Source organism: Ailuropoda melanoleuca, chromosome 10 (genome assembly GCF_002007445.2).
Source record: "Ailuropoda melanoleuca isolate Jingjing chromosome 10, ASM200744v2, whole genome shotgun sequence".
NCBI lineage: Eukaryota > Metazoa > Chordata > Mammalia > Carnivora > Ursidae > Ailuropoda > Ailuropoda melanoleuca.
The window spans coordinates 99,990,372-100,014,450 of record NC_048227.1 but is presented as its reverse complement, the minus strand read 5'-3'; the positions used below and the strand labels follow the sequence as shown (position 1 = coordinate 100,014,450).

Here is a 24,079-nt window from a genome sequence, read left to right as displayed (position 1 = left end):
CGAGGGAGAATTACAAGGTAGAAAGATGATGGCAATGTGGGGAAATCTGGGAAAGCCTCCACTGTCGTACTCAAGCATCTTTTATGTAAATAGTATACCTTGAGAAAACTTTTCAAACTTTGAGGAGTAAAATTAACAGGAAGGGTAAAAGTCCACACTGGCTTATTTGTTCCAAATGAATTATGATCACAAGCCCCCCACCCCTCCTCCATTAAGCTGTCATTTGATGACCTTTTTATGCATAACAGTAAAATATTTTTAAAGAGATTCTTTAGAAGATTAACATAAGTCATTTTAAGAAAAAACAATATACTATTCTCTTTGTGTGGCAATTTGCAATGGATTCAACTTCCTGGCTGGTGGAAAAAGTTCAAACACGGTCCGCTTGAAAATTCAAAGTATCAAGGGTTAGATTGGGTTTTTTTTTTCTTTTAAATATGACATCAACCAATCAGAGAAATTCTGTCCAGACGAACACTTGATGATGGCTTAGAAAGAACATTCTAGAAGACTGAGACTAATGGTGTGAGTGTGGCTCTGGGAGAAAGGAATGTTACTTCGGCCTTGAATTCTGAGCTCGCTGAAGAGCCACTTCCGGTAACTACAGACTGCTGACTCAGTATTATCATACCCACTGCAGTTCATTAAGGATGTATCTGAGAGCATCCGGGGGCTTCTGATTAACCTCTAGGTCGTCAAACACTGCTAAATACATTGCCCCGCAGCTAGAAACACATTCCTATACGGTTAGGGTCTTAACAGCAGCATGGAGGTGGTTGGCCTTAACTGGAGTATCTTAGGTTCCCTTCTGATGTGCTCTCATTCAAACAAAAGACAATTTCACATTTATGTACCTGTTTCAAAAGAAAACAGGTGGCGCCCGTTGGGGCTGCTCTCTCAATTCCTTGGCAGCTAAACCACCTGAGGAGCATCCTGAACTTACGAACAGGCTGGGCTTTCTGAAGACAGGTTTCAAGTCTCCACCAGCAGTGACCCGTCCTTCAAGGCCCCGTCCTCTGCGAAGGCCGTCCTCACCCCCCCACCCAGAAGTGCGGCCTGCCTCAGACTCCACCTATCGGAGCCCTCTGGACTTTCTTTCGTGTATTCTAACAATTTATGTGCACGTCCTGGCTCTTGCCGGTGTGCATGCCTCCCGAGAGGAGAACCTAATAAGCATGTTCAGCTACTAGAGTAACACTTGCTAAATGAACTGACAGACATTTTTCCATCATAAACAGGCCTGAGGAAAGACGGCCACCTCTTCAAGCTTCCACCAAATTCAGTTTCACATGTCGTGTGACTACCAGGTGCACGGAACAAATGGTTCCTTGAACATGCTGGTTTATAACTCAGGTGGAAAAGAGAACCGGAATATAAAACCCACCAGGCAGGCTCCTTGTAACCCCAATCTAAGATTTCTCCCCCAAGTCTGCACTGTCCATCGGCAATCATAAGATAACGAAGGTACGTGGTAGACATTAAAAAAGTACTGTTAAAATAACAAGAAATTCAAGATGTAGAGATGTGTGCTGGATGTCAGCTGCTGGCTACAGCGGTCTTTGGTTAAACCATGCCTATAGTTTTACCAGTCTGGTTAAAATGCCCGGGGTATTGACTCTGTCACTAGTCACACTTTCCACTGTCACTGGGATCTGGGAGCAAATCTCCTTAGGTCTCTGGGCCTGTTTCTGCATGTGAACACGGAGGGGCTGATAACAAAAGCAACTGTCAGGATTCCTGAGGTCCTTATAAATGTTCCTGGCACAATTTCTAGACATTTAATTTTTTAAATTCCTAGAGAAAGGTAGGTGGAATTATGCTCATATATAGAGAAAGAAAATAAGGATCAGAGAGATTGAAGAAGTTGCTTAAAGACACACAGCTAGTAAGTGGCAGAAACAGAACACCTCAGGTCTGCTTCCAGTCCAGTGTTCTATATTTCTTTCTTCACGGGCCCCCTAATATTGCTAGCACTTGACGAGACAAGTATAACGGCAGATGGAGCCCACTGTATACCTTCCTCTCTGTCTACTGTATTCACCTGTAGTTGTAGAAAGCTGACAAATACAAATGGCGCTTTTTTCTGGGCTTGCTGAACACCTGCTTCTAGGAAGGAGTTTATCCAGGGTGCTGTGGGCCTCTCGGGTATCCAAGGAGCGAAGTAGCTGAGAAAGACGGGAGTCTTCCCAGGAACGCAGGGCATGTGTGACTAAGAGCACAGCACCTGGCCACCTGTCCAAATGGGGGAGAGAGCCGGTCTTCCATCATCACAGAAGAAACCCTATTCATTACAGCTTTGGAAACTACCGCCAGGACTGCTGGTAATTTTGAACAAGCAAGATGGGCTTAATACTAAAAAGAGAGGGCTTTCAGCGTACTCTGCTGAATGTTGGAAACTGAGACAATTTTGTTTAGCGGACGGAAACCTAACATGGCCGCCCCTCTAAGCCGAGCACCCCAACTTACCACTGTGTGGCTAACAGGACAGGGTTCCTGGGGCTCATGACAAAATGCTTCTTAGGGTGGGCTGACTACCGTGGTTCAGACCACAAAAACCTCAAAAGAAGGTGGGCCCTTTCCAGAGGCAGCGCTCACAGACTGCTAAATCCCGTTCTGACCACAGCAACTTTCGGAATGCTCCAAACGGAATTAGGAGAGCAAAGAAGTCAATCACTCAGACATTCTCTTTTACAAAAAGAAACGAGCAACACAACAAAAATAGGTAAAAATGCAAATGTAAACGAGGGAAACACTGTCCACGTAAAACCCTAAGATGTAAGCTGTACCTGGAAGAGCAGAGTGCCCTTCCTTGACCTTGGCGCGTGTGAACTCCTGGGCTATCTGTTACGGGTCTACGGGGTCAGACAGTTTTCGTGACAAATGACGTCTGTGCTGATGCCAAATTCCTAACCTGCAATGGTCGTGGCGATAAATGCCCAATACTGTCTCGGGGGGACTTGATACCCATTTAGAAGTAACGTTTCGTGGTGCAGTGCTGCTCGCGTAGCTTCTGGGCTGCACCACGCGGGAGGCGGTGTGCACAAATCACAGCGTGTGGCCCGAGTGGCCCTGTGCTCGCCCAGGCCTTCCGCAGCACAGCACTGGTCCCTATCTTTTCACAGTCCAAGTATGACTTGGGGAGGGGGTGTTGTCTGAACATGTGGACCTGCAGAATAACTAGAGGAACTTTTTTGAAATCGGTCTTTGGTTGGGACTAGATGTAAGTGCTTGAGATCTGTCACTCGATCACAAAAACCAGGTTATTATAATGAGAATAATTCAGAAGTGGAGCTTGTAGATGTATTTCCCTAAAGCACTTCTCACTCCTGCTTCTCAGTCTACACACACACACAATTTTTTTTTTTTAAATAGATTTTCCTTTTATTCACTTTGGAGATTTCTCAAACATGACACATTCCTCTGCCAACAAAGAGCTGGCTTTGGGGGGAAAAACCCAGAAACAAACGCCAGTTTTCAAGTGACCATTTCCAATGGTTCATGGTGACGGCAGAAAGGGGAATCCAGCTTCCAACTAGAGCTTGAACTCAGCGGTTAAACATACCAGTATGAAACGCTATAAACAGTAACCGCACATTTCTAAATACCTTGTTTTAAAGTCAACTACAATAAAATTTAAAGTAAGATCTGTATATGATTTTGGTGCTTTACAAGAATATTTAAGCCATATTGTTTTAGCAATCACCACTATTTTTTTCTCAACAGTGACAGACGGGGAAGTGTGAAATGTGTAACTTGAATGTGAGTGGATTTCTGATGCAGCTCTTTCGTGAAGGGTCGGGACAGACAGAAGAAATGCTCTGGAGCCAGATGCCCCAGGAGTGGAACCATGTCATAGAAAGTCCCGGGGGCAAGCCACGTGGAGAAAAGCTGCACCAAGAATTCCAGCATATCCACTGAAAACATCATTCTTGAGTTACGCTCACCAGGAACATAAAGCAAGACCTGCTTCACTGGAAAACTGTATGACTGCCAAGCGCACAGATCTTTCTCTGTATGGACTGTCACTGTAGATGTCGCTGGAGTTATGTAGCCAGCAAAGATTGCTTGCTGACAAAATTAATTAGGCTAACGCTAAAATTTGGGGCATGTTTTCACTAAAACCCAACAGTCATCAGAACCAGGAACATGAATCTTTGCAAAGCCCAATTCCAGCAGAATTTATTTTTAGAGTGCTCCAACTGTATGCATAACATAACACAGGATGCCCTATTTTCAGTGTTTCAGAAACAGAAAGTGTTTCCACATCTATGTCCAGCATCACTGGCAGAACACCCTCAATCTGACAGTATCTCCCCCAAAGCAAGGAGGACAAAGTCAGTCCAAATTATTTTAAATCTAGTGTCTGAAGAGGGAAAAACACTACCTGTGTCCCCAAAACAACACAATCAAGACAGAAAAGCAAGCCGGCCAAGCCCCAGCCCATTTCTGGCGTGGCCAATCCGTCAGCACGCCTGTGACAACACGTGCATGAGCAATTCTGGTGGCAAAATAATGCTATCGTTCCGACAAGCCAGCTGCTCTGGCTAGGACTCAGTCCTGGGAAGGTAAAGTGGCATTTGTATTTTTAAACCAAAGACGACAAATAGAAGTGCCAATGATTTAAAAACAGTAGATTCCTGTGAAAACACAGAGCCATGTGTTATCGTTAAAAAACACAACTGTACCCCCTTCGCTCTGGGAGACATGCTAGAAATGATGAACGTTAATCAGAAACATCTATTTATTGATATAGTCATTTGTTCAAGATGAGTGTTTTAAGATAGATGTGGGAGGGGAGGGAGGGGAAGGAGCCCAACAGGAGGGCCAAGCAGAAAAACAAAAGTCAAATTACTAGCGCGAAGGGTGTCCACATGCAACCACGCTTTGGGGGTGACACAGAGGGGCGTGTACTGGGGGCCCTGGTATAAGGGAGGTCAGGGAAAGTGCCCTGGGGGAAGGGATGCCCCCCCCCTCAGATCTCACCTCCGGTCAGAGGAATTCGATCAGGTGAGGAGGAGATGGGTGTCCGGGAGCAGGTAGGGCGTGAGCGCGGAGAGGGAGGGAAGGGCTGTGGCCCCCCGGCCTGTGGTTCTACAGGGTTTTGGCTGTATGCTGGGAGAAACAGAAAGAGACTAGGGCTTGTTAAACAGGAGCAATGGCATAAAAAGATGTGCTTCAAAGGCATCTGTCTCCTGCCTGTGGACGGGAAGACATGCTGGAGGCAGGACCGGATGTAGGGCCGGCAGTATGTCGTTACTCCAACAGACCAAGTAAGAGAGGCCAGTGCCTTGGAGCCAGGTGGGCAGTGACACAGAGCCAAGCGGCGTCTCAGAAGCAAACGTGACACGACGTGGTGATGAATCAGACACTGTGCGGAAAGGAAAGGGGCACTAAGTTGTCTCCTAGGTGTCTGGCTTGTATAAGAGATGGCGAAGGGGGCAGGCACTGAGAGGCCATGTCATGTGGGCAGCTGGAGGCTCAAGTCTGGGAAGCAGAGGGACAGTTCTAGAACTCATCTTTGTTTCCTGTGCTCTTACAACCCTTCTTGAGTTTTTGGTTTAAGATCTTCCCTCGTTGTGAATGCGATCCCTTTCGGGGCAGCCTGTTCCCCTAAAGAAGGCTGAAATGTGTATAACCTCAGCCACAAAACTAGAGTAATAATTAATCACTTTCCAGTATGAGTTAATAACTTCCCAAACTCTCTGGTAATTGATACATTTAAGTTTTATTTTTTCCTTTGAGAATGGGCAAAAAGCAATGTTATTTTTCAAGAGCTCTATGAAAAAGACCCTTTTGATAGAGGGGCCGTGGTAACTTGTTCGCTGGTCTTGAGAATGGTCTTTTTAGTGGATATATAGTTAGTGGAAAACTGCAGAGGAGAAGTTCTCCCTAGCGTGTCTTTGCCATGGCCCATATCACACTGCTCACGGGGCCCCATGGCCGCTAGAGCATTTCTCCTGGTTGGCTTCGCCTTTCTCCAAAGAGCTGTGCTTTCCCCCCTGCATCTCGATGAGGCAGTTTCTACCACGCACCGAGGAATTCTGCATATTTCATCTTGAGTTCCTAAAAGGCTAACACCAGAAACATTTTTTCCCTTTTTATTAACGACTTCATGCAGACTTCTCGGAGGGTCCCAACTGTTATCAGCTCTGCTCCTGGCATCACCGCTAAAATGCACCTGTTGTGCAGTTTCAAGAGTAAGTCCTTCTTTTTTGCCTCAATGCAGGTACCCTGTTTCAGTTGTTTCCAAAGCAGCTGACTGATCTTCACCTTCTTTCTCAAAGCAACCAGGAGAACAAACAGCGCTCGAGGGTTTTGAAGCGAGAGACTTCCTTGTCAGGGTGCGAAGGAAATGCAAAGCGTTTGGCGGTCTGAAGTTTGGTGATTGATAACTAAGAATATTCTCTTCATCTCCAAGGTGATTTTGGTTTGTGAAGCCCATTGTTCTGTTATTCAGAACTGCTTACTGGCAATCAGACAAAAATGAACTGCAAGTCTCCCTTCCTTCAGAGATTCTGATGCTAGCGCTTCCCGGCTGACTCCCAGCACACAGGCTACCTCAGGCTCAGGGTGGGGACCAAAGCCACAGGGGGCAGGCGTGGGTCCCCAAACCGGTCTCTTCCCTGCAAGAGGTGGACCCCAGAACTTGTGGGCTCTTGTACATGTAGCTTCCCACTGGATTCTGATAAGACGCAAATCGCATAGTTCCCCGGTCTGGTTGTACCTCGTGAAAGAAAAACTAGTTGCCATCGAGGTCACCCACGGAAAGAAAACAGTGCTCTTCTCTGTGTTATGTCAGAGATCTTAACTTAAAAAAAGTTCATTTTGTGATCATGATACCATTAGGAAAAGATCTCGAGTAACTTACAAGTAGGGCTATTCCTTTTCAGTGATGGGAGTACCCACCCTTTACACCAGGACATCCCCTTCCTGGGTCTAAGGTATTGGAGAGAGTGACGGGGGAAAGGTCTCCTTTGAGGTACCAGCACCTCAGACACAGGTGCGTATGAGCTTGACAAATACTGAGGAGCTCAGCAACACCTACCCAAGAACTAAACTGACTGGTATCTCAGGAATAAGGTCATGAGGAATGCATGGATCTCGTACGCACTCACAGACTTCTTGTACCTAAACAGGCCAGTCTATTGCCTGAAAAAGAGAAAGAATCTGGGTCCTGAGATCTCCATTCCCTAAACTTGCCAGAGCCGTATTTTGTAAAACCCTCTAACAGAGAATGCACTTGTCAGGGCTGTAGTGCCAGAAATATATCACTATAGTAATTTCTAACTTACAACAAAATCGTCCTAAAATTCTTACAGATTTCCTGAACTAAAGGCAGCCTTGGGCCACAAAGTTACTTCATTTGTTGAAGCAACACTGTTCAAAATTAGGGTAAAATATGTTGCAGGAAAAGCCTGAATGCAGAGCAAACGTCTAGTTCATGACACCCTCACCAGTCACTCTTACCTGGTATCTAATAGTCAAGGCCATCCAGAAAGAGTTAACTTTCAAAGCAATGGACAAAACCTTATGGTTCTGCAGCTGTGGGTTTTTTGTTTGGTTCGTTCTTTAAATCTATTCATGGAAGTGGAACTGAAAACTAAGAATGAAGGTCAAGATAAACAGGAGCCTTTGGGAGCTGCTCCCACAGCCCTTGCTACCAGCTAAGGGGTCCTGTGAGCCCCTCGCCCATTATCTTCACATCTTCACAGGGATGCTTCCCGAACCCCAAAATGGCACAGACTAAGACACAGATCATATTCTATTCACTGCTTTTAAACCGTTCCTGGTGCCTTCAGCCCCAAACATGGCTGAGGTGATGCAATTTTGGACGGAGCAGGACGGGGCACTCCTGGCTGTCAGCCTGAAAGTTTTGCAGGTTGGCGACGAGGCCAGTGCTGCTCCCTGAGATACACGTGACTTCAACAGTCCTGCCCTTTCTTAACCGGAGAGCTCGGGTTGCCTGCACTGTGGTGCTGATTTCCTCTGAGGATGGGTGGACTAGAAAGCCGATTCTAGGTGGGACCATTCAAGCTGGTCTGGTGAGGCTGCGTGGTCTGTGGGGCAGAGATGCCAGTAGGGCCACGAGGACAGACGTGCAGACAAGTGGCTTAGCCAAGTAAACAGGAGCACACTCCACTGATGAAAGGCTCACCTGGATAACGGGAGCCCCGACCCAGTGTATTTGTTACCATGGGTCGGTCACCTTAAGATGCTGAGGACAGCACCCTGCTGAGAGCGGTTCAGACTGGGGTGTGGACAGGAGATACTCTGAATGAGGAAGGCAGGTCTAGAAACGGTGGGGAACTTGGAATATTGCAGAACGTAAGGAGGACACTGATGTCTGAGAGGACAGACGGCAGAAAGTCAGAGGGATTCGGGGAGACCAACTTGGCCCTGAGTCGAGAGATTGCCAAAGTCTGAGTTATGGTTTCAGGTTTGCACCACCATTAGTGCCTCCGAATGCTATCCAGTAACTGAGGCTCCGGTCCAGTATTCTCCTCCCATATCTATCAGGGACAAAAAAGTAGGCATCCGACTTTATACTTTCCACCTGCTTCCCTCTGAGTTTCCACTAGTTCTCTTTAGTAGTGGGAATCCCAAAGGTCAAGCCTTAGATATGCGCTGGTGTTCAACCCCAGGGCCCCCTAGGGGATTATAAAAAAATACAGGCTTTTGAGCCTCACCCTGCTTGTGGCTGGGGTGAGCTGTGTGTATGGTTAAAACTCTCGCCAGGTAATAATCACTTGTTTAGGGAACTTCACAGACCCTAGTCCATGAAATGTTTGCTCTATATTTCACACTTGGATTCCTTGGATCTCATTAAACTAAAAAAAAAAAAAAATCTTTCTTAGTCTTTTAAAAATTAGGATTTGGGGCACCTGGGTGGCTCAGCTGGTTAAGCGTTGGCTCAGGTCATGATCTCAGGGTTGTGGGATTGAGCCCCACGTCAGGCTCCGCACTAAGTGCAGAGTTTCCTTGAGATTCTCTCTCCCTCTGCTCCCCACTCATGTGTGCCTGTGTGCTCTCTCTCAAATAAGTAAATAAAGTCTTAAAAAAAAAATTAGTATTTTACTACATTTTTTTTGGAAGTAGGCTCCAGGCCCAATGTGGGGCTTGAACTCACGACCCTGAGATCAAGAGTCACACACTCTACTAACTGAGCCAGCCAGGCGCCCCTTGTTTTACTACTTTTTAATTTGAAGACTAATAAATATACTTTGTGGTTACCATGATAGTTATGAAACTCTGAAAGATTTGATTGAAGTCATAATCTTAAAATACTAACAGAATACTCAATTCTAAATTCTGAAGGGAAAAGGGGCTAAAAATTAAGCACAGTATTCAGATGCTAATGCAAAGGCTTACATTTAATTGCAGAAATAAAAACTCTACTTAAGCCTTTGAAATCTTTTCTTTGTCTTTCAATAATGTGACTTCTCCAATCATAGCTATTATTTTAAAACCTAATTGTCCAAAATCTAAAGGGCTTAATTCTTTGTTAATACAAATCACACAGTCCTTCAGGCCCACAGATCCCACCATAACTGGGTCTTGACACATTTAGAAGTTTTTTGCCCCTTCTCTTTGACATTTTAATGCACTATCTCCATTAACGTATTTCCACATCAGTGGCTTCCAGCCCATCAGCTGAATTGCGTCATACTGGCTTCAAGGAAAATAATACAGAAGTGCCTTGCTGGCAAACAGCAACGGGGGAAATGAATTATAAATACACCTCCCTGAAGAACACTTGCTGGAAGACATGTGTGTATGTGGGGTGCCCATGAGATAGGGATATAAGCAGCTCTGTATATCCAAGAGGAAGGCTAATCCAGTCGCTTGTACGCGGAGCCAGCTACCTCCAAGCAGAGGAAGACCACTGATCAAGCTACCTATGACTATGATGATTTCATGGAATTTAATGAGTGGCAAAGGTTATTAAAAAATGTTAGAATTCCCAATCTCCTGTTTTACTGAAAATAAAAATATTTTTTAAAAGATTTATTTATTTTAGAGAGAGTGTGCCAGAAAGAGCACGTGAATGGGGGAGGGGCACAGGAGAGAGAAACCCAACCAGACTCCATACTGAGCATGGAGTCCAACGCAGGGCTCGATCCCATGACCCTGAGATCACGACCTGAGCCGAAACCAAGAGTTGGACGCTCAACTGACTGAGCCACCCAGGTGCCCCCTAAAAACAAAAATATTGTAACAAAACTGATTTTGGTTATCCTAGTTTTTGGTCTGATGTAAGTATTAAAATGTAGGTCTCCAGATCCATGGTTGTGATATTCAGTATAAAAGTTCTCTTCCAGGCAAGAGTAATCTGACTTTCCAAACTGACATATTTTTTTCCCTTAAAACTAAGAAGCCGGAGAGTTTTCCTCTTCCTGACGTTCAGTCAGTCCACAGGGGAGTCTTTCGGGGACAGCAAAAGGACGACAGACGTGGGCTGTACCAGCATCAGTGGCTGTGTGCACGTGTGGGTAAAAGTGCCGACTCAGAACCCTTCCTCGAACAGCTATGCTCCAGTCACGACGATGCTGGACGCTAAAGCCATTCCAGAGGGCAGAGATTCAAACCCATCCATGTGCCCTCGAGCAAACTGTACTTTGTCACAAGGCGTGTGGTTCCAGAATCGACAACTCACGCTGCGCGCAGAGTGTGTGCGGGGATGAGCCAAGCCCGTGTTTCCCAGCAGGTGCATCACAGGGTGGGGCCGGGGCCGGAAGCCCAGACTTAACTAAGAAGTAGGGTCTCTGCCCAGACACGGACTAATAGCTGGTCTCTAACAGGAAAACTGCCTTTGGACGTGAGGGAGAACTAACATCAAGCCTTTTTCTCTTAAAGGGAAAATCCAGAGAGACAGCACGCAGTGCAGGAAGCGCTGCAGGTGCAGGATTCAGAGCCGGCTCTCTCCGCTGTCGCCAGCGGAAGGCTCCTGAGCAGGTAACTCAGAGATACTCGCCTCCTCCACCAGGAAATCAAGGGACAGAGGCTGGATGACAACTACAGTCCCTCTAGCTTGAGACGCTACTATTCTGTCACGGAAACTACATCCTCTTGGAATATAGAATGGGACACTTTCTTCCTTTCTTTTTTAAGAAATTTTATTTGAGAAAGAGAGAGGGCATGAGTAGGAGAGGCAGAGGGAAAAGGAGAGAATTCCAAGCAGACTCCATGCTGAGCGCAGAGCCTGACATGGGGCTCGATCTCAGGACCCCAAGATCACGACTGAAGCCGAAACCAAGAGTCGGATGCTCAACGGACGGCACCACCCAGGCGCCCCTGAAACATTTTCATTCTGAGGAAAGGGCATAACGATCTGTGCCAGAACTCGGACATAAGCCATCTCAAGTCACTGAAGACTTGATTCAAGTCGATGTCTGGGGGCGCTGGGGCAGCAGACTTCAGGGAACCAAGTATACCCCGGCCTAAAGATCGAGGGCTCGGCGGGCCTTGTGTAAGTTCACTGAAGTCGTGCTTCAACCTGGGGGCTCTCGTTTCCAAGACAAACACCTGGGAAGCTCTGATACATTCAAGTCCACAAACTGGCTGTAGCCGGCAGAGATGTCAGTTCTGGACACTTCCAGGTGCTGCCCAGGATGGACAGACGGATGGATGCAAAACACAGTCGGCAGCTGAGGGAAATTTTGTTTGATGTGTGTGTGTGGCCTGAGATTCAGGGCAATGGGTCTTTAGGGAGCAGTAGGCCAAAGGCCCTCGCAAACTTCTGGCCAGTTTTGGCTCTCCTCTGCACACCAGGTCTCAGCTCCGTCCAACATGGTGCTGGAGACGGCCATCAGCCCTGGCCGGAGGGTGACAGCTACCTGCCGTCTGAACCAGGATTTTCATACGATCATAAGAGAGGTGTTTCCACCTCTCTGTTTCTCAGTACTTCAAAGGAGCACCACCTTAACCAGAAATGCTTTGAAACTACACGTAGCAGGGGCGCCTGGGGGGCTCAGTCGGTCTGCCTTCAGCTCAGATTGTGATCCCAGGGGTCCTGGGATGCAGCTCAGCAGGTGGCCTGCTTCTCCCTCTCCCTCCGCTCCTCGCCCAGCTCATGCTCACTCTCTCAAATAAATAAAATCTTTAAAAAAATAAAATAAAAACAAACACAGCAACGAATTTTCTGAGTAAAAAGTGTATCAATGTATATGGTGGGGGGGGGGTCCTGGACAATCTGTATAAATTGTTCATTCCAAATGATTAGCTTTTACCGCTGAGCTAATTTAGTACTGGAACGGTAAGACTCACCGTATCCTACTGTAAGTCCTCTGATAATCAAAACAAGGAATTCCTTTATTTAAAAGGTAAACAAGAAAAAAAAACCCCACTCCTCTCTACGTTCCTTAGCCTCTTCGGTGCAGCAGGTGGGTTTCCCCCTGGTTGAGCCGCCCTTAATAAGGGAATTAGTGAAATGGCTTCCAACCAGCCAAACTCGCGTGCTTTCTGTACCGTCTTCATGCGATGAGCTGCGCAAGCCTGCAGCAGAACTGCCATACCTGTCACGTTCCACAGCGAGCTCTTGGTTTCTAATTGCATACGCATGCACGCTCACACACACGCACTCACTACCTCTGTCATTAATTTGTCTTGCTCAGGTTCTTTCAGAGGCTCTGGGCCCTGTGGGACTCTGACTTGAGAAAGAAGGCATTTTAACAAACTCTGCGAAGACTGTGCTTCTGCAAGGCTGGGCCACGTCTTCCCCACAAGACAAACTGACATCCAGCCAACGGGTTTTTCAAGCTGTCAACCCTCCTTCCACCCAACACGGCTCTCAATGGGTCAAGAAAACAAAAACAAAAGCAAAAACACGAGTTTGCTGCAAGGAGATGTTAGGTAAAGCAAAAGCATGTTGAAAATCAAACTTCTTAACCCAGGGCCCTAAAACATGTACCACACATGTTTTCTCACACTCAAGCTTCTGCTTTTTTTTAAAAAAAAAAAAAAAAAAAAAAAAAAAAAAAAAAGGCACAACAGGTTATGTGGACTGCAGAGGGCAAAGGAAGGAAGATTAAAAATAGAAATAAAACTTTCTTTTCTTTCTTTTTTAGAAAGAATGCTGTAGACATAAAAAGGCAAAATTCAGAATTCACAGGGAAGGGGCTGCAAAGATGAGCCTTTGCCAAGTGTGCTTTACAAGATTTACGAAGAATAACTCCGACATCTTTCTTGCCCTTATTTGTAATTAACAAGGAGGTGTTGTGTTCTAAGGATGCTATGTGGATGCTGCTGGCTGAAACGCAGATTTGATCTTCTCGTGCTGGTTAGCTAACAGTGATTTTCTGCCCCAGTGGAAGAGATTTTACTCTGATGCATGCCATTTAAATTCATTTTACACAGCTGCTTAATGTGGCTTGGCAAGGCACTGCCAAACTAGCTTTGTGGGTCTAAATAGGACTCCAGAGTTGGTAAAGGACAGATCCTATGGATTAGCAGCTGATGATAAATGCTTTTCTCCCCCCTCTGTTATTTTCCTACTGACTCACGGAGTGACCTTGAAGGTACCACAAGAAAGGAAAAAAGAGGAAAAGACAATTTCCCAAAAGAAATATGTTTACCTAATTCTACATTTGTTATTTCATTTTTAGGATTATGTTTACAGAATTCTGTATTTGTTGGCCCACATTTTGGACCATGTTTACAGGATTTAGAACTCTCGATTGCAAAATTATCATTTGCTCTTGCTGTCTAAATAAATGTATCCTGAATATAAAACTATTGGAAGGCTCTCTGTGTTATGTATTCATAACAAGTCATAAAAGCATAGTTCTATATGTTTAGTCTTTAAACAAAGCCAGCTGACTGTTCCCTGTTTCATCTTAACCAAAACTGTGGTGTGTTTCTACTGCAACTACTGACCAGGATTCAATCTATGTAGGACAAGCTTATTGTTACGATATGCAAAACAATATCAATATTTTCGCTACAAAAGTCACTCAATAATAATATACTGTAAAGAGCATTTACTAATCTAAAAATGGTGACAGCCTGCTATCATATAGCTTTGTAGTAGGAAAGAAGAAAGACACTTTTTGTTGCTGTATGTAATTCCTGTGTCGAAATTGATAATAATATGGCAACACCACGTTTAGAAAGCAAATTCTGTGTTGGATGATTTGAATTTTTCTGGTGACTTCAATGTTCTAATAGAAAACTCCTTGGGAGAACGGAATAATAGAAATCTGTGGCACAGACGTCTGCTCAGTGATGATATAATGAAACCCCTCTTAATTCCTATTAATAACCTGAGTCATGTCTCCTGCAGTGAGTCTCCTGTCAAATGGGTCGTTGCACTTGGAATTCGGGGGTGTGTGTGGGAGCGGGTCATCGTGGTGGCAGGAATGACAATAACACAGTCATGATAACAGTGCTGTACGACACAAGTTACCAGACAACACGAGGACAACAAGGGGGGGAAATCACGCCAGAGGACGTGACTTCGTTACTCTGACGGAGCTAAAAGTTTGCATTTCCCTCTCAGGCATGAAGGAAAAGAAGCCATGCCGAAAGCCATGCAGAGACAGGATCTGGGGGACGGCATGCAGGGCTCCACCACGCTACCACGGAACCGTTCATAAGAATGAAAAACAAAACAGAACAAAACGAACAAAAACCCCGAAACAAACAAAAAGAAACAAAAAGACAACCCCCTCTGGGATGGATTTCCTCTTAGGTCTTTCGCTTTCTCGTTTTGGGTGTTCCTTTCGCAGCCAGATGGCACGGTCATGAACGGTTTAAAAAAAAAATGCCCAGGTCCCGCAGCAAGTCAGGGTGTGTGGCTACCTACCCGTACTGGTCAGGCTGGTGCATCATGGGAGCCTGAGAGTTGCCATAGTTGGGGTGCTGGGAAGAAAACATGGGGCGTCCGCCAGCCCCAGACTGGCTGGGATAAGCAGGCGACCTAACGTATGGTGGCCTAAAGCAGAACAGAAGAACAACTTCTTTGGATTTGCTCTGTAGACAAGTACGAACCCCCCTGCACGTTCGGTTCTCTCCGCATGTAGGTGTGGAGGGCTACAGAATGTGGCCTGATACTCTGCACCATGCAGCTGCCTGGGTGGGGGACCGGAGATGGTTCCTTGAAAAAAGGGGGCAGGGTGAAGGGCAGGGCAAAGGAGAGAGGAAAGTAAGACTCTCGGATCTAGTCTCTGTGTACTTTTGCAGTGCTCCTCTGACTTCGGTCCAAGCCAAAATATACCCAGCCCGCAGTTAAAAGGCTCGGAGAGCGGCGGCGGGCAGGATGTGAAGGCAAGGCTCTGGAATGACCCGCTGATCAGAAGCAGACAGTGACAATGCAGGGATGTGCCGCTCCGCACACACTTCTATAAAACGCCACAGCGTCGGATTCAGAAAGGGAGCACAGCCAGACTCTCTCATCGAACGGTTATGCCTTGGTCTCTACGGTTATCTCCCTCCGGGGCCACTCTCCGAGGCCTCCCGTCCAGTGCCGTCGGGCACTTTCGACCTGAGAAGAGCTGCTGCTTGAGGAGTTGCAACAATGGACAATTCGGTTAAACCTGACTCAACTTCGACTGGACCAGGCAAACCAGTCTTTGTGGACAGGTTTATTAAAACATTCCCTAAGGCCTGTGTAGGTTTGGTTTAGTATAGTGCTGGGGTTCAGGAGATTTTAAGTCTCTGTAATGTGGATGAGAGAGAGAGAGAGAATGACTGACTTTCATTTTGATTCCTCAAGGGAAATTTATTATTATTTGGAGCAAACGTGAGACTGAAGGGGTCCCTAACATTCCCCAAATAGCAGCTTCAGAGGAAAAGTAACAAAGGGACACATTTAAACACATACACACACACACACACACAAACACACACACACATTTTTCTTTCCCTTTAACAAAAATTAGATTCTTCTCTTTTCTTCTGAAGACACCATATCTTCATACATAGCTTTCAATATGCTTTGCTTTAAAACATATTTTAACATATGTTAAACATAATTTAAAACATATTTATAAATGCTTCTCTTAAAACTATTCACTTCTGTCTCAAATTTTTAATTATGTTATTTTATGCAGGTTAAATATTTACTTCAAGAATTTAAAAAATCAAGATGAAAAACAAGAAAGTAACTGAGGCTAAAAGCCTTGCTCTATCAACTTAAACTTTATGAAATATTATCTTTGCTTTATTAACCACATTTTGGTTTGGACAAATAGAGAGGTATGTCCAGAGAGGTATGTTAAAACATAACATAAGAATAGGAAATCTCTAAATCTCACACAGAAACATTTAGACAAACACACACTTAACAAATATGTGCATAAAGTTTCTATTTTATAAAGATTTTTATGGTGGGGGTAAAAAAAAAAAAAAGGAAGGTGGTTCTTTTTCAGTGGTTTGGATTTTAAAAGCCTACTTTTTCGGCTTTACACTTTCCTGCCTGAACCTTGCTCCTCTAACCGGAACCCCCCAGATATGCCACCGCCCTGGGGCGCGGGTTACAGTGTCTGGCCCCAGTCACTCCGCATAAGTGCCCACAACAGACTCGCCCAGCACTCAGGTTCCTTCCTCCACGTCTCGCAGATGTGGTTGCCATGTACTTCTCTGTACTTTGAGGGACAGCGTGTGTTAACACCTAAGAAGCGGCCAAGCTGAACGACACCGCACTGCTCCCCACCCCAGGTGGCCCAGCTGACGGCGCAGCTCTGTGCACGGCAGGCGCTCGCCGGCGCGCACGCAGACCGCCTGCCCCGACGGCATACCTGCTCTGAGCCGAGTTCGCAGCGGCCTGCATCACTGCGGCGGCTGCCTCCTGTGCCTTACGGTTCACGGTTGGCATCGGCGGCCCCATTCCTGGCCCTCCCTGCTGAGACATGCCGGGAGAGCTGGGGGTCATGCTGCTCATAGTTCCAGGAAATGGTCTGTTCTGCATCCCAGCTGATGGCATTCGTCCCAGGGGCATAGCACCACATGGCTGGCTTGGCCCTTGTCCATGCATCTGGTTGTTGGCATTGATGCCCATGCCGGGCCCTGGGCCGCTGTAGCTTGCACTGGGCACCCCGCTATATGTTGGGGGTCTGGAGTAGTTACCTAAACAAAAAGCAAACACAAATTAAAGCCTTTGACTTAGTATCTGATTGGTGAGAACATTCACTGGAAATGCTTCTTGTCCAACAATGTGGTCAACACAGCATAGCAGTCATTATCCTTATTAACCCTTCCCGTTGGCACGGATGAGGCTGGCAGTGTCAACACAGGCTCTCTCGGCCCACTCCAAAGGCAAAGAGCCATGCGGGACCACTGCGTGATGGAGGGGACATTCAGGCTAATCGTTAAAGCCATCTAGAAACAGGCAAGGGATGCTAGTCCTGAGTGTGGCCTGTACCCCCAACGCTCACATGCTTACCTTTTAACCAAAGTAATGATTTCAACCCCTAGTCCTTAGGAACACACCACTGAGACCGCATCAGTATCACCACTACGTTCGACGGTTCTGATAAAGGGCTCACATAAGACACGTAAGACAAAATGCACATATGGACAAAATTATCCTCCAAAACCCCACAGGAGGTGTCGTGAGGGAGCTCAACAGTATTCCGGCGAAACAATCCATTTTTCTCTGGTGTTGGGAGAACGTTTTGTTTGTTTGTGTGTTTATTTCTTCCCTGAGCACCAGATAAAGCAGCTAGTCTGTGCTTGGTGCCATGTCTTACAAAATATGGTTTCAAGCACTACCCTGACATTTGGCGCAGTGAAACGGTGACACCAAGAGAAGCAGGTAGAGCCCGAGGAAGATGTGAAGGACCACGACCACACCTCCAGCCCCTGTTCACACAGCAGAACACACTCAGGAGAACAGCAGCTTTGTGGGCCCCAACTATTTCAATAGTTTTGTCTTCTCTTTCCTTCCACAACTTTTATTTTGACTAAGTGTACATAGATTAGATTCAAGTAAATTAAAGGCATATGTAACGTCATTCCAATAATAATAATTGCAGATAGTAACTGCTGAACCACACTACGTATGACACGTGGGGTTAAGTGGTTTGCATCAATGATTTCGTTCATTTCTCCAATGACCATATGAAATACATATAAATGACCATGATTCCATTTACAAATGAAGAAAATCAACGGCTCGTAGGTTAGGATTTAAGCTCAAGCAAAAGGATTCTGGGACCCACGTAATTAACCAATAAAACATGCTGCCTTCCCACAAATGACTATTGAAATAAAATGAATGTAAAAAGCATTTGTAGAATAAGGATTAGTGTTTCTCAACCATCCTTACTGCTTTCTGGAAGAATCCCCTCGTCAAAATAGCATAACCATTGTAGGGGATATAAAGTTAAATACAAAGCAATTCCTGCACAAGAAGCTCACGGTGTGTGTCCGTGTGTGTGCGTGTGTGTACGTGTGCGTGCGTGTGTGTACGTGTGTGTGCGTGCGTGTGTGTACGTGTGCATGTGGTATATGAGCTGGAGTAGCAGGGATAAGACAAGAAAAAGTATAAAAGCAAAAAAAGAAAGAAAAGTGCAAGACTGAGTCTGCTTGGGGGGACAGGGGTCAGCGCGGTAGGGGAGTTCAGGGAAGATTCCTTTGCTGGGCTGCGACCTCAGGAGCCTGTGGGTGGGCAGGGCCCTGGGACCCGGGAGAGCTGGCACCGAGTGAAAGTTCTGCACAGACTGTCTACGAGATCTTAACTTGTTCTCCTCTTTGTTTCATCCTCTTCTCCATAAAGCAAAGATAATCCCCTCTAATACTGTCTACTTGAGGAGTTGTTGCTAGGTTTAAAGGATATTATGTATATCAAGTATTGCAAACATGTACGTGAAAATGGGAGGGGTTAGGCTTCTGGGTGGCGAGTAAGGCAGAAGAGAGGACAGCACACATGGCACAGCCAGCCAGAGAGCAAACTCAGGACAGGTCACGGATGTGCTTCGTGTGGCTGTGTGCGGGGGCCCCCTGGGGGAAGAGGTCAGGTTCAACAGGGCCTTGTGTTCCAGGCCAAGTGAAGGGTTCATTTTGAAGATAAGGAGGAGTTTCTCTAGGTTTTCCAGCAGAAATTGATTTGATTAGTAACAATAATAAAAGCAAACACTTAATATTTACTATGTGCTAAGCTCAATTCCAAAATTCTTTGTATTAACTCATTTAATCCTTGTATCAAGCCTAAGAGGCCTCTGTTATCACGATCCTACTTCTAGAGATGAGAAACCTGAGGCACAGGACGTTAAGGGGCTTGTCTCAAGGTCACGTGCCTACTAAGCAGAGAAGGCATGGTTCACACTCAGGTGATCTGTGTGTGTTTCAGAGTCCGAGCCATGACACTACCGTGTGGTCTCTCAAACGCTTACGAAAAAACTGTACTTATGTGACGTATCATCACAACTGTAAAGCCAGGTTTCCTTAAGTCCACACATGTAAAGCTGCATCAGCGATAAATCTCCAAGAGATCCGTGGACTTTTCGACACAGACTGGGTACTTGCTCTCTGTTAGGTGCGTCACGTGAGCTTTCTTAGCTGGGTATCCATGAAGTGTGTTATTTGTTGCAGGTGGTAGGAAGGTCACCATTCACATGGACCATGGGCCGACACAATTTCTGTAAAGGGCTGGATGATAAATATTTTAGGCTATATGGGCCAGTTGGTCTCAAATAAACTCTCACCATGGCCCCGATGTGGCCAGAGGCACTCCATACACAAATGAGAGTGCCTGTGTTCCAATAAAACTTTATTTACAAACACAGGTGGTGGGCCAAAGTGAGCCATAATCTGCTGGCCCAATCTTAGGACAAACTAATACAGTGCTCCACCAGCACAGAAAGGGACTTGTTACAGCAGCACTTCTTTGACCCTGAATGTCTTCCGAAAGCCTAAAGAAAGCCTAAAGGGAAATGACAACAGAGTGAGGAACTAGCAATTTCAGGAACTGGAAATGGAAAGGAAAACAAAAGAGACTAGCAGGAACAGGAGAGGTGTGATATCAGCGGCCTCAGGTACCACCCAGGTCCACGTGAGTCAGTCTTTTATGGACAGCTCCTCAAACTTAAACTGCCCTTTCCCAACCAAATGCTCTGCCTTTGCGGAAATAATCGAACTGACACTGTTTCCAAGTAAAAGGTAAGCCATTCACTGTTGATCAATTTCAAAGTTCTTTATAAAAAGTTCTTCAGTTGTTTTGGAATCCTCCACCCCAAAGGACCACACATAAGGTCCCCGTCTGTCTTCCTGTCACACCATCATGGTGGAAAGGGCACCTTATGCTTCCCCGGCTTGTGAGGGACATGGCGTGGCGGGCAGGCTGCTGGCCCGTCTCTTCCCACGCCTTCTCGGAGCACAGTCCTCAGAACGCTTCTCTGAGAGCAGAGTTAAGACTTCTCTCCAGCCTCCCTGACCTCACACGCCCTGGCTTCCAGAGAGTCTGATAGCATCAGGGAACACAGTGCTCTTTTTTGGCTCTTGCTTTTATTAAAAATAAATAAACTCATTCACAGTTTGAATGCAAATGAAATTAATTCACATATTCATTCGATTACTAGCTCTTGCCCTCCCCCAGCACTTGGTAAGTGACTCATTTGGTAAGAAACCTGATTCAGCGAAAACATATGTGCCCTTTGCTTTCAAAGGAAATGAAATAACACTTTAATCTTGTTTTAGAAAACAAGTGTTTTGACATGGTTATGGCAGACGAGGCCCACAGGGTAGTTGTGTTAGAGAAGAAAGTTCCTGATTTTGTGGAACTCTGCTTACGGGTGGAACAGAGAAACTCTGTCACCCCTGGGTTCTAGCACTTTGGGTCTAACAGGCAGTCAGGAGCTGTATTTTAAAGAACACAAAGGAAAGAAATGACTGAGATGTTTGGTTACCCTGGACCCTACTTCACCCTCCCACTCACGGTGGATGCTAAGGGAAGAGCGGCGTTTCAATGGCTTTGCTCAATTCCGCAGCTGGTCTTCCTACAGCAGGCAGCATTCTGCAGCCGGGCGGGGTCGGCGTGAGAGCACAACCACCATGCACACCCAGACACGCACGCAAGCACTTGTGCTTAGAAAGGCCCATTGAGTGCTGGGATCCCAATCTCATTTTCCTCAATCAGTTGGGTTGATTCCATGAATTGGCGCTCAAAAGCACACGTCAAGGGAATATGTTCTAATTATAGAGGCCTCTATTTGGGAGAAGAAATACAAAGTCCCCTTTTCTTCTCCTTGAAACGCTAAAGACTTTCCTCATTAAACTCACATGCCTGGATAGAAATGCTTTCTAAAGGCTTTAAATGGCTTAAGAGGCAGCGATGGACAAAGCGCAGCCTCTAGAATGTGGGTCTGAATAGCGGCATGACCTTGGATAAGTTACTTAACCTGTCTGAACATCAGTTTTGCCATCTGTAAAGTAAGGACGGGAACGGGGACTAGGTACAAAGGGCCTAGTAGAGCGCCGAGCCCAGAGCCCCTAATGAACAAGAGCTGCCACCATCATCATCAACAATCATAATGCTGTCAGCAACATGCATAACTGATGATCTTACCCCATAATCGCTTAAAAAATGTGTGGAAGGAGTGAAAAATGATTAATGCCCCCCCCTTTGCCTACTCGATAACATATCTTTCTCCCCGAAATAAACAAAAACCAAACATGTAAGCCAAGCAAAATATGAGAGGAAAAGCCAGGAATGAGAAGTGCAATCTTATTTCCATGTTTCTCTAATAGATTAGTAATTTGTTGGCACTAGCTCTGACAGAAAACAGATGGAACCAGCATTAAGCACAATGAAGGCAGCAGATGCTGGGCCAGCCCACCTCAGCTGGACGGGTCTTGCAGCCAAGTCCGAGAGCCCACAGTTTTCAAGTGGGTTCATCTTGGCACACCAGCTTGGGAAAATCGGTCACCAAATAGATTCAGATTTCAACCCACCAGGAGGTATATTCAAGCACCACATAGAGGAGGCACGAGCTAGACTCTACTCGAGTCACCATTATTGTTCTAGGAGGATCACAGAAAATTCTGTACCTGACTCTGAGATGTTTAACTTCGCTAGCTATAATCAATACTCCAAGCTTCCGGTTTTTATTGAACTATTAAGTGTTTCCACTCACATAGGAAGTTTTGCTTCTCAGTATCATCATTCAACAATTAGTTAAGAATCACTTCTACACGCAAGGCTCCATATTATTCCTCCAGGCTGTGGAGGGCAAAATGGCGCCCAAATCACAGACCAGACACTTTACCCAGAACAGGAGAAAATAAAATGGATGAATTAGCTATGTATTATGATAAATATGTTTGCGAATTAGGGCTAAACAGGCATCTACCTTGTTGTTCAGTTAATCATGTTTACCACTTCTTATAGCTGTCTACTACATAACATGATTTTAGGTCACGTTTACAGAGACAGCATCTACATACACAAACAATCCTATACGTCCTGATAAATCACCACACCGTGGGATATTTCTATCATGACAAAAAACTGTCGGTTTATGGTCAACCTCACCCCCACCCGTGGGAACCACTGATCTGCTTTCTCTTCCTACAGTTTTACCTTCTCCCCAATGTCATATACAATCATACAGTATGTAGTCTTTTGTGTCTGGCTCCTTTCCCTTAACATCACGCTTTTGAAATTCATCCACATCACTGCACACATCAGTGGCTTATTCCCTTTTGTTGCTGAGTAGCATTAAATTCTGTGGACATTTGAGTTGTTTCCAGTTTTTGGCAATTACGAACAAAGCTGCTAACATTTGCACACAGATCTTTGTGTGGACATAGGTTTCATTTCTCTTGGCAGGAGAAATGAGAGTGCCAGGTTGTAGGGTAAGTGCATGTTTGACTTTAAAAGAAACTCTAGCAAAAAATATATGAGTTAAAAAAAAATGTATGAGTTCAAACCACTCAACACCCTTGATATTGTCAATTAAAAAAAATGAGCCATTCTAGTAGGTGTGGAGTGGATGTCATTGTGGCTGTAATTTTCATTTCCCTAACAAAGAATGATTTTGAGCATTTTTCACATGTTTATTTGCTGGTTAGCATATTTCAGTAAGATCCTTTCTGTGTTAAAAAAAAAAAAGTTATATTTCAAAAACCTTCTTCCAATTCCAGCTTTCTACACAGGCTGATGAGACAATGTTGGTCTTTTAGATACTACTTTGGAGGGAAAATGATTGAGTAGATATGAAGACCACAAATGTAGGTTCAAAATGAAAGCTCACTTACCTTCAGTTACGTTAAATCCTACTATTTGTGGGAATGGAGAGAATTTATTTTTGGAATTGATATTTATGGCACCCTATCTTCCCTAGATCAACATGCATTTTAAAAAGTCTTCACAATGTAAGACAAAGAATCATATTGCACAAAGCTTGGACTAGAGGGGGGAAGGCCCACTACCTTACAGTACGGCGTCAGAGGCTCACTTTTGGTAGTTCTTTCCAGATGTTACATAAACGGACCCCTTCAAAAGTTTAATTATACAATAATGCAAGCTCCGTACAGAGAATATAGAAGCCCAGAGAGAAACAGACAAAAAAGTTCCTACGTTTCACCTCCCAAAGATAATTCTTAAGCATTGAGTCGTCAACCCCAACCCCGTGAAGCATCAAGGTAGGGTTGGAAAGGTACCAGTGTCTCTGGAATTCTTCACCCTCATCTCTTTCAGAAATAGTTCTTAAGGGCCTTTTACATGCTAGCCCTGTGCTAACGGCTGGGGATTCAGCAGCAAACGAAGGCAAAGAGCTGACATTCTGTTGGCAAGAGATAGGCAAAGAAGTCTAGGCCATGTCATGGGTGCCCTCAAGAAACACAAAGGGAGATTTATACAGAGTGGCCAGGGGAGACATCCCTGCCAAGGTGACTGGGGAGAGCCACTCCGGGGCAGGGAGCTCTGTGCATGCTGGCAGCCTCTCAGGACGGAGTGCATCTTCAGAGCAACAACTGTCACGGAGGCTGACATCATACAGGCCCAGGGGACGTATGGGCACCGTCGGACGCCAGCCAGCACCTGACTGCAGGGTGGTGAGTGTGGAAGAGAGCACAGGCCCTCAAGGAGCAGGGGTATAACCGTCTGCAATGTGTGACCTTCAGAAAGCCACTTGTCACTCCCAAG

At 45.6% G+C, this 24,079-nt stretch overlaps 1 protein-coding gene across 6 annotated transcripts in view; it reads right to left on the bottom strand.

Annotated features, from left to right (window-relative positions):
* The window catches only part of ARID1B (AT-rich interaction domain 1B), a 383,300-nt gene that overhangs the window by 42,671 nt on the left and 316,550 nt on the right, over window positions 1-24,079 (bottom strand). For 5 of the 6 annotated variants that reach the window (XM_034669369.1, XM_034669370.1, XM_034669374.1 and 2 more), the window contains 2 exons: window positions 16,734-17,061; window positions 14,801-14,929 (listed from right to left, as the gene is read on the bottom strand). In XM_034669369.1, the coding sequence (XP_034525260.1) occupies window positions 14,801-14,929; window positions 16,734-17,061 (457 nt within the window). The remainder of the gene's footprint in view (window positions 1-14,800; window positions 14,930-16,733; window positions 17,062-24,079) is intronic. The other variant, XM_034669373.1, reaches the window with a different exon arrangement.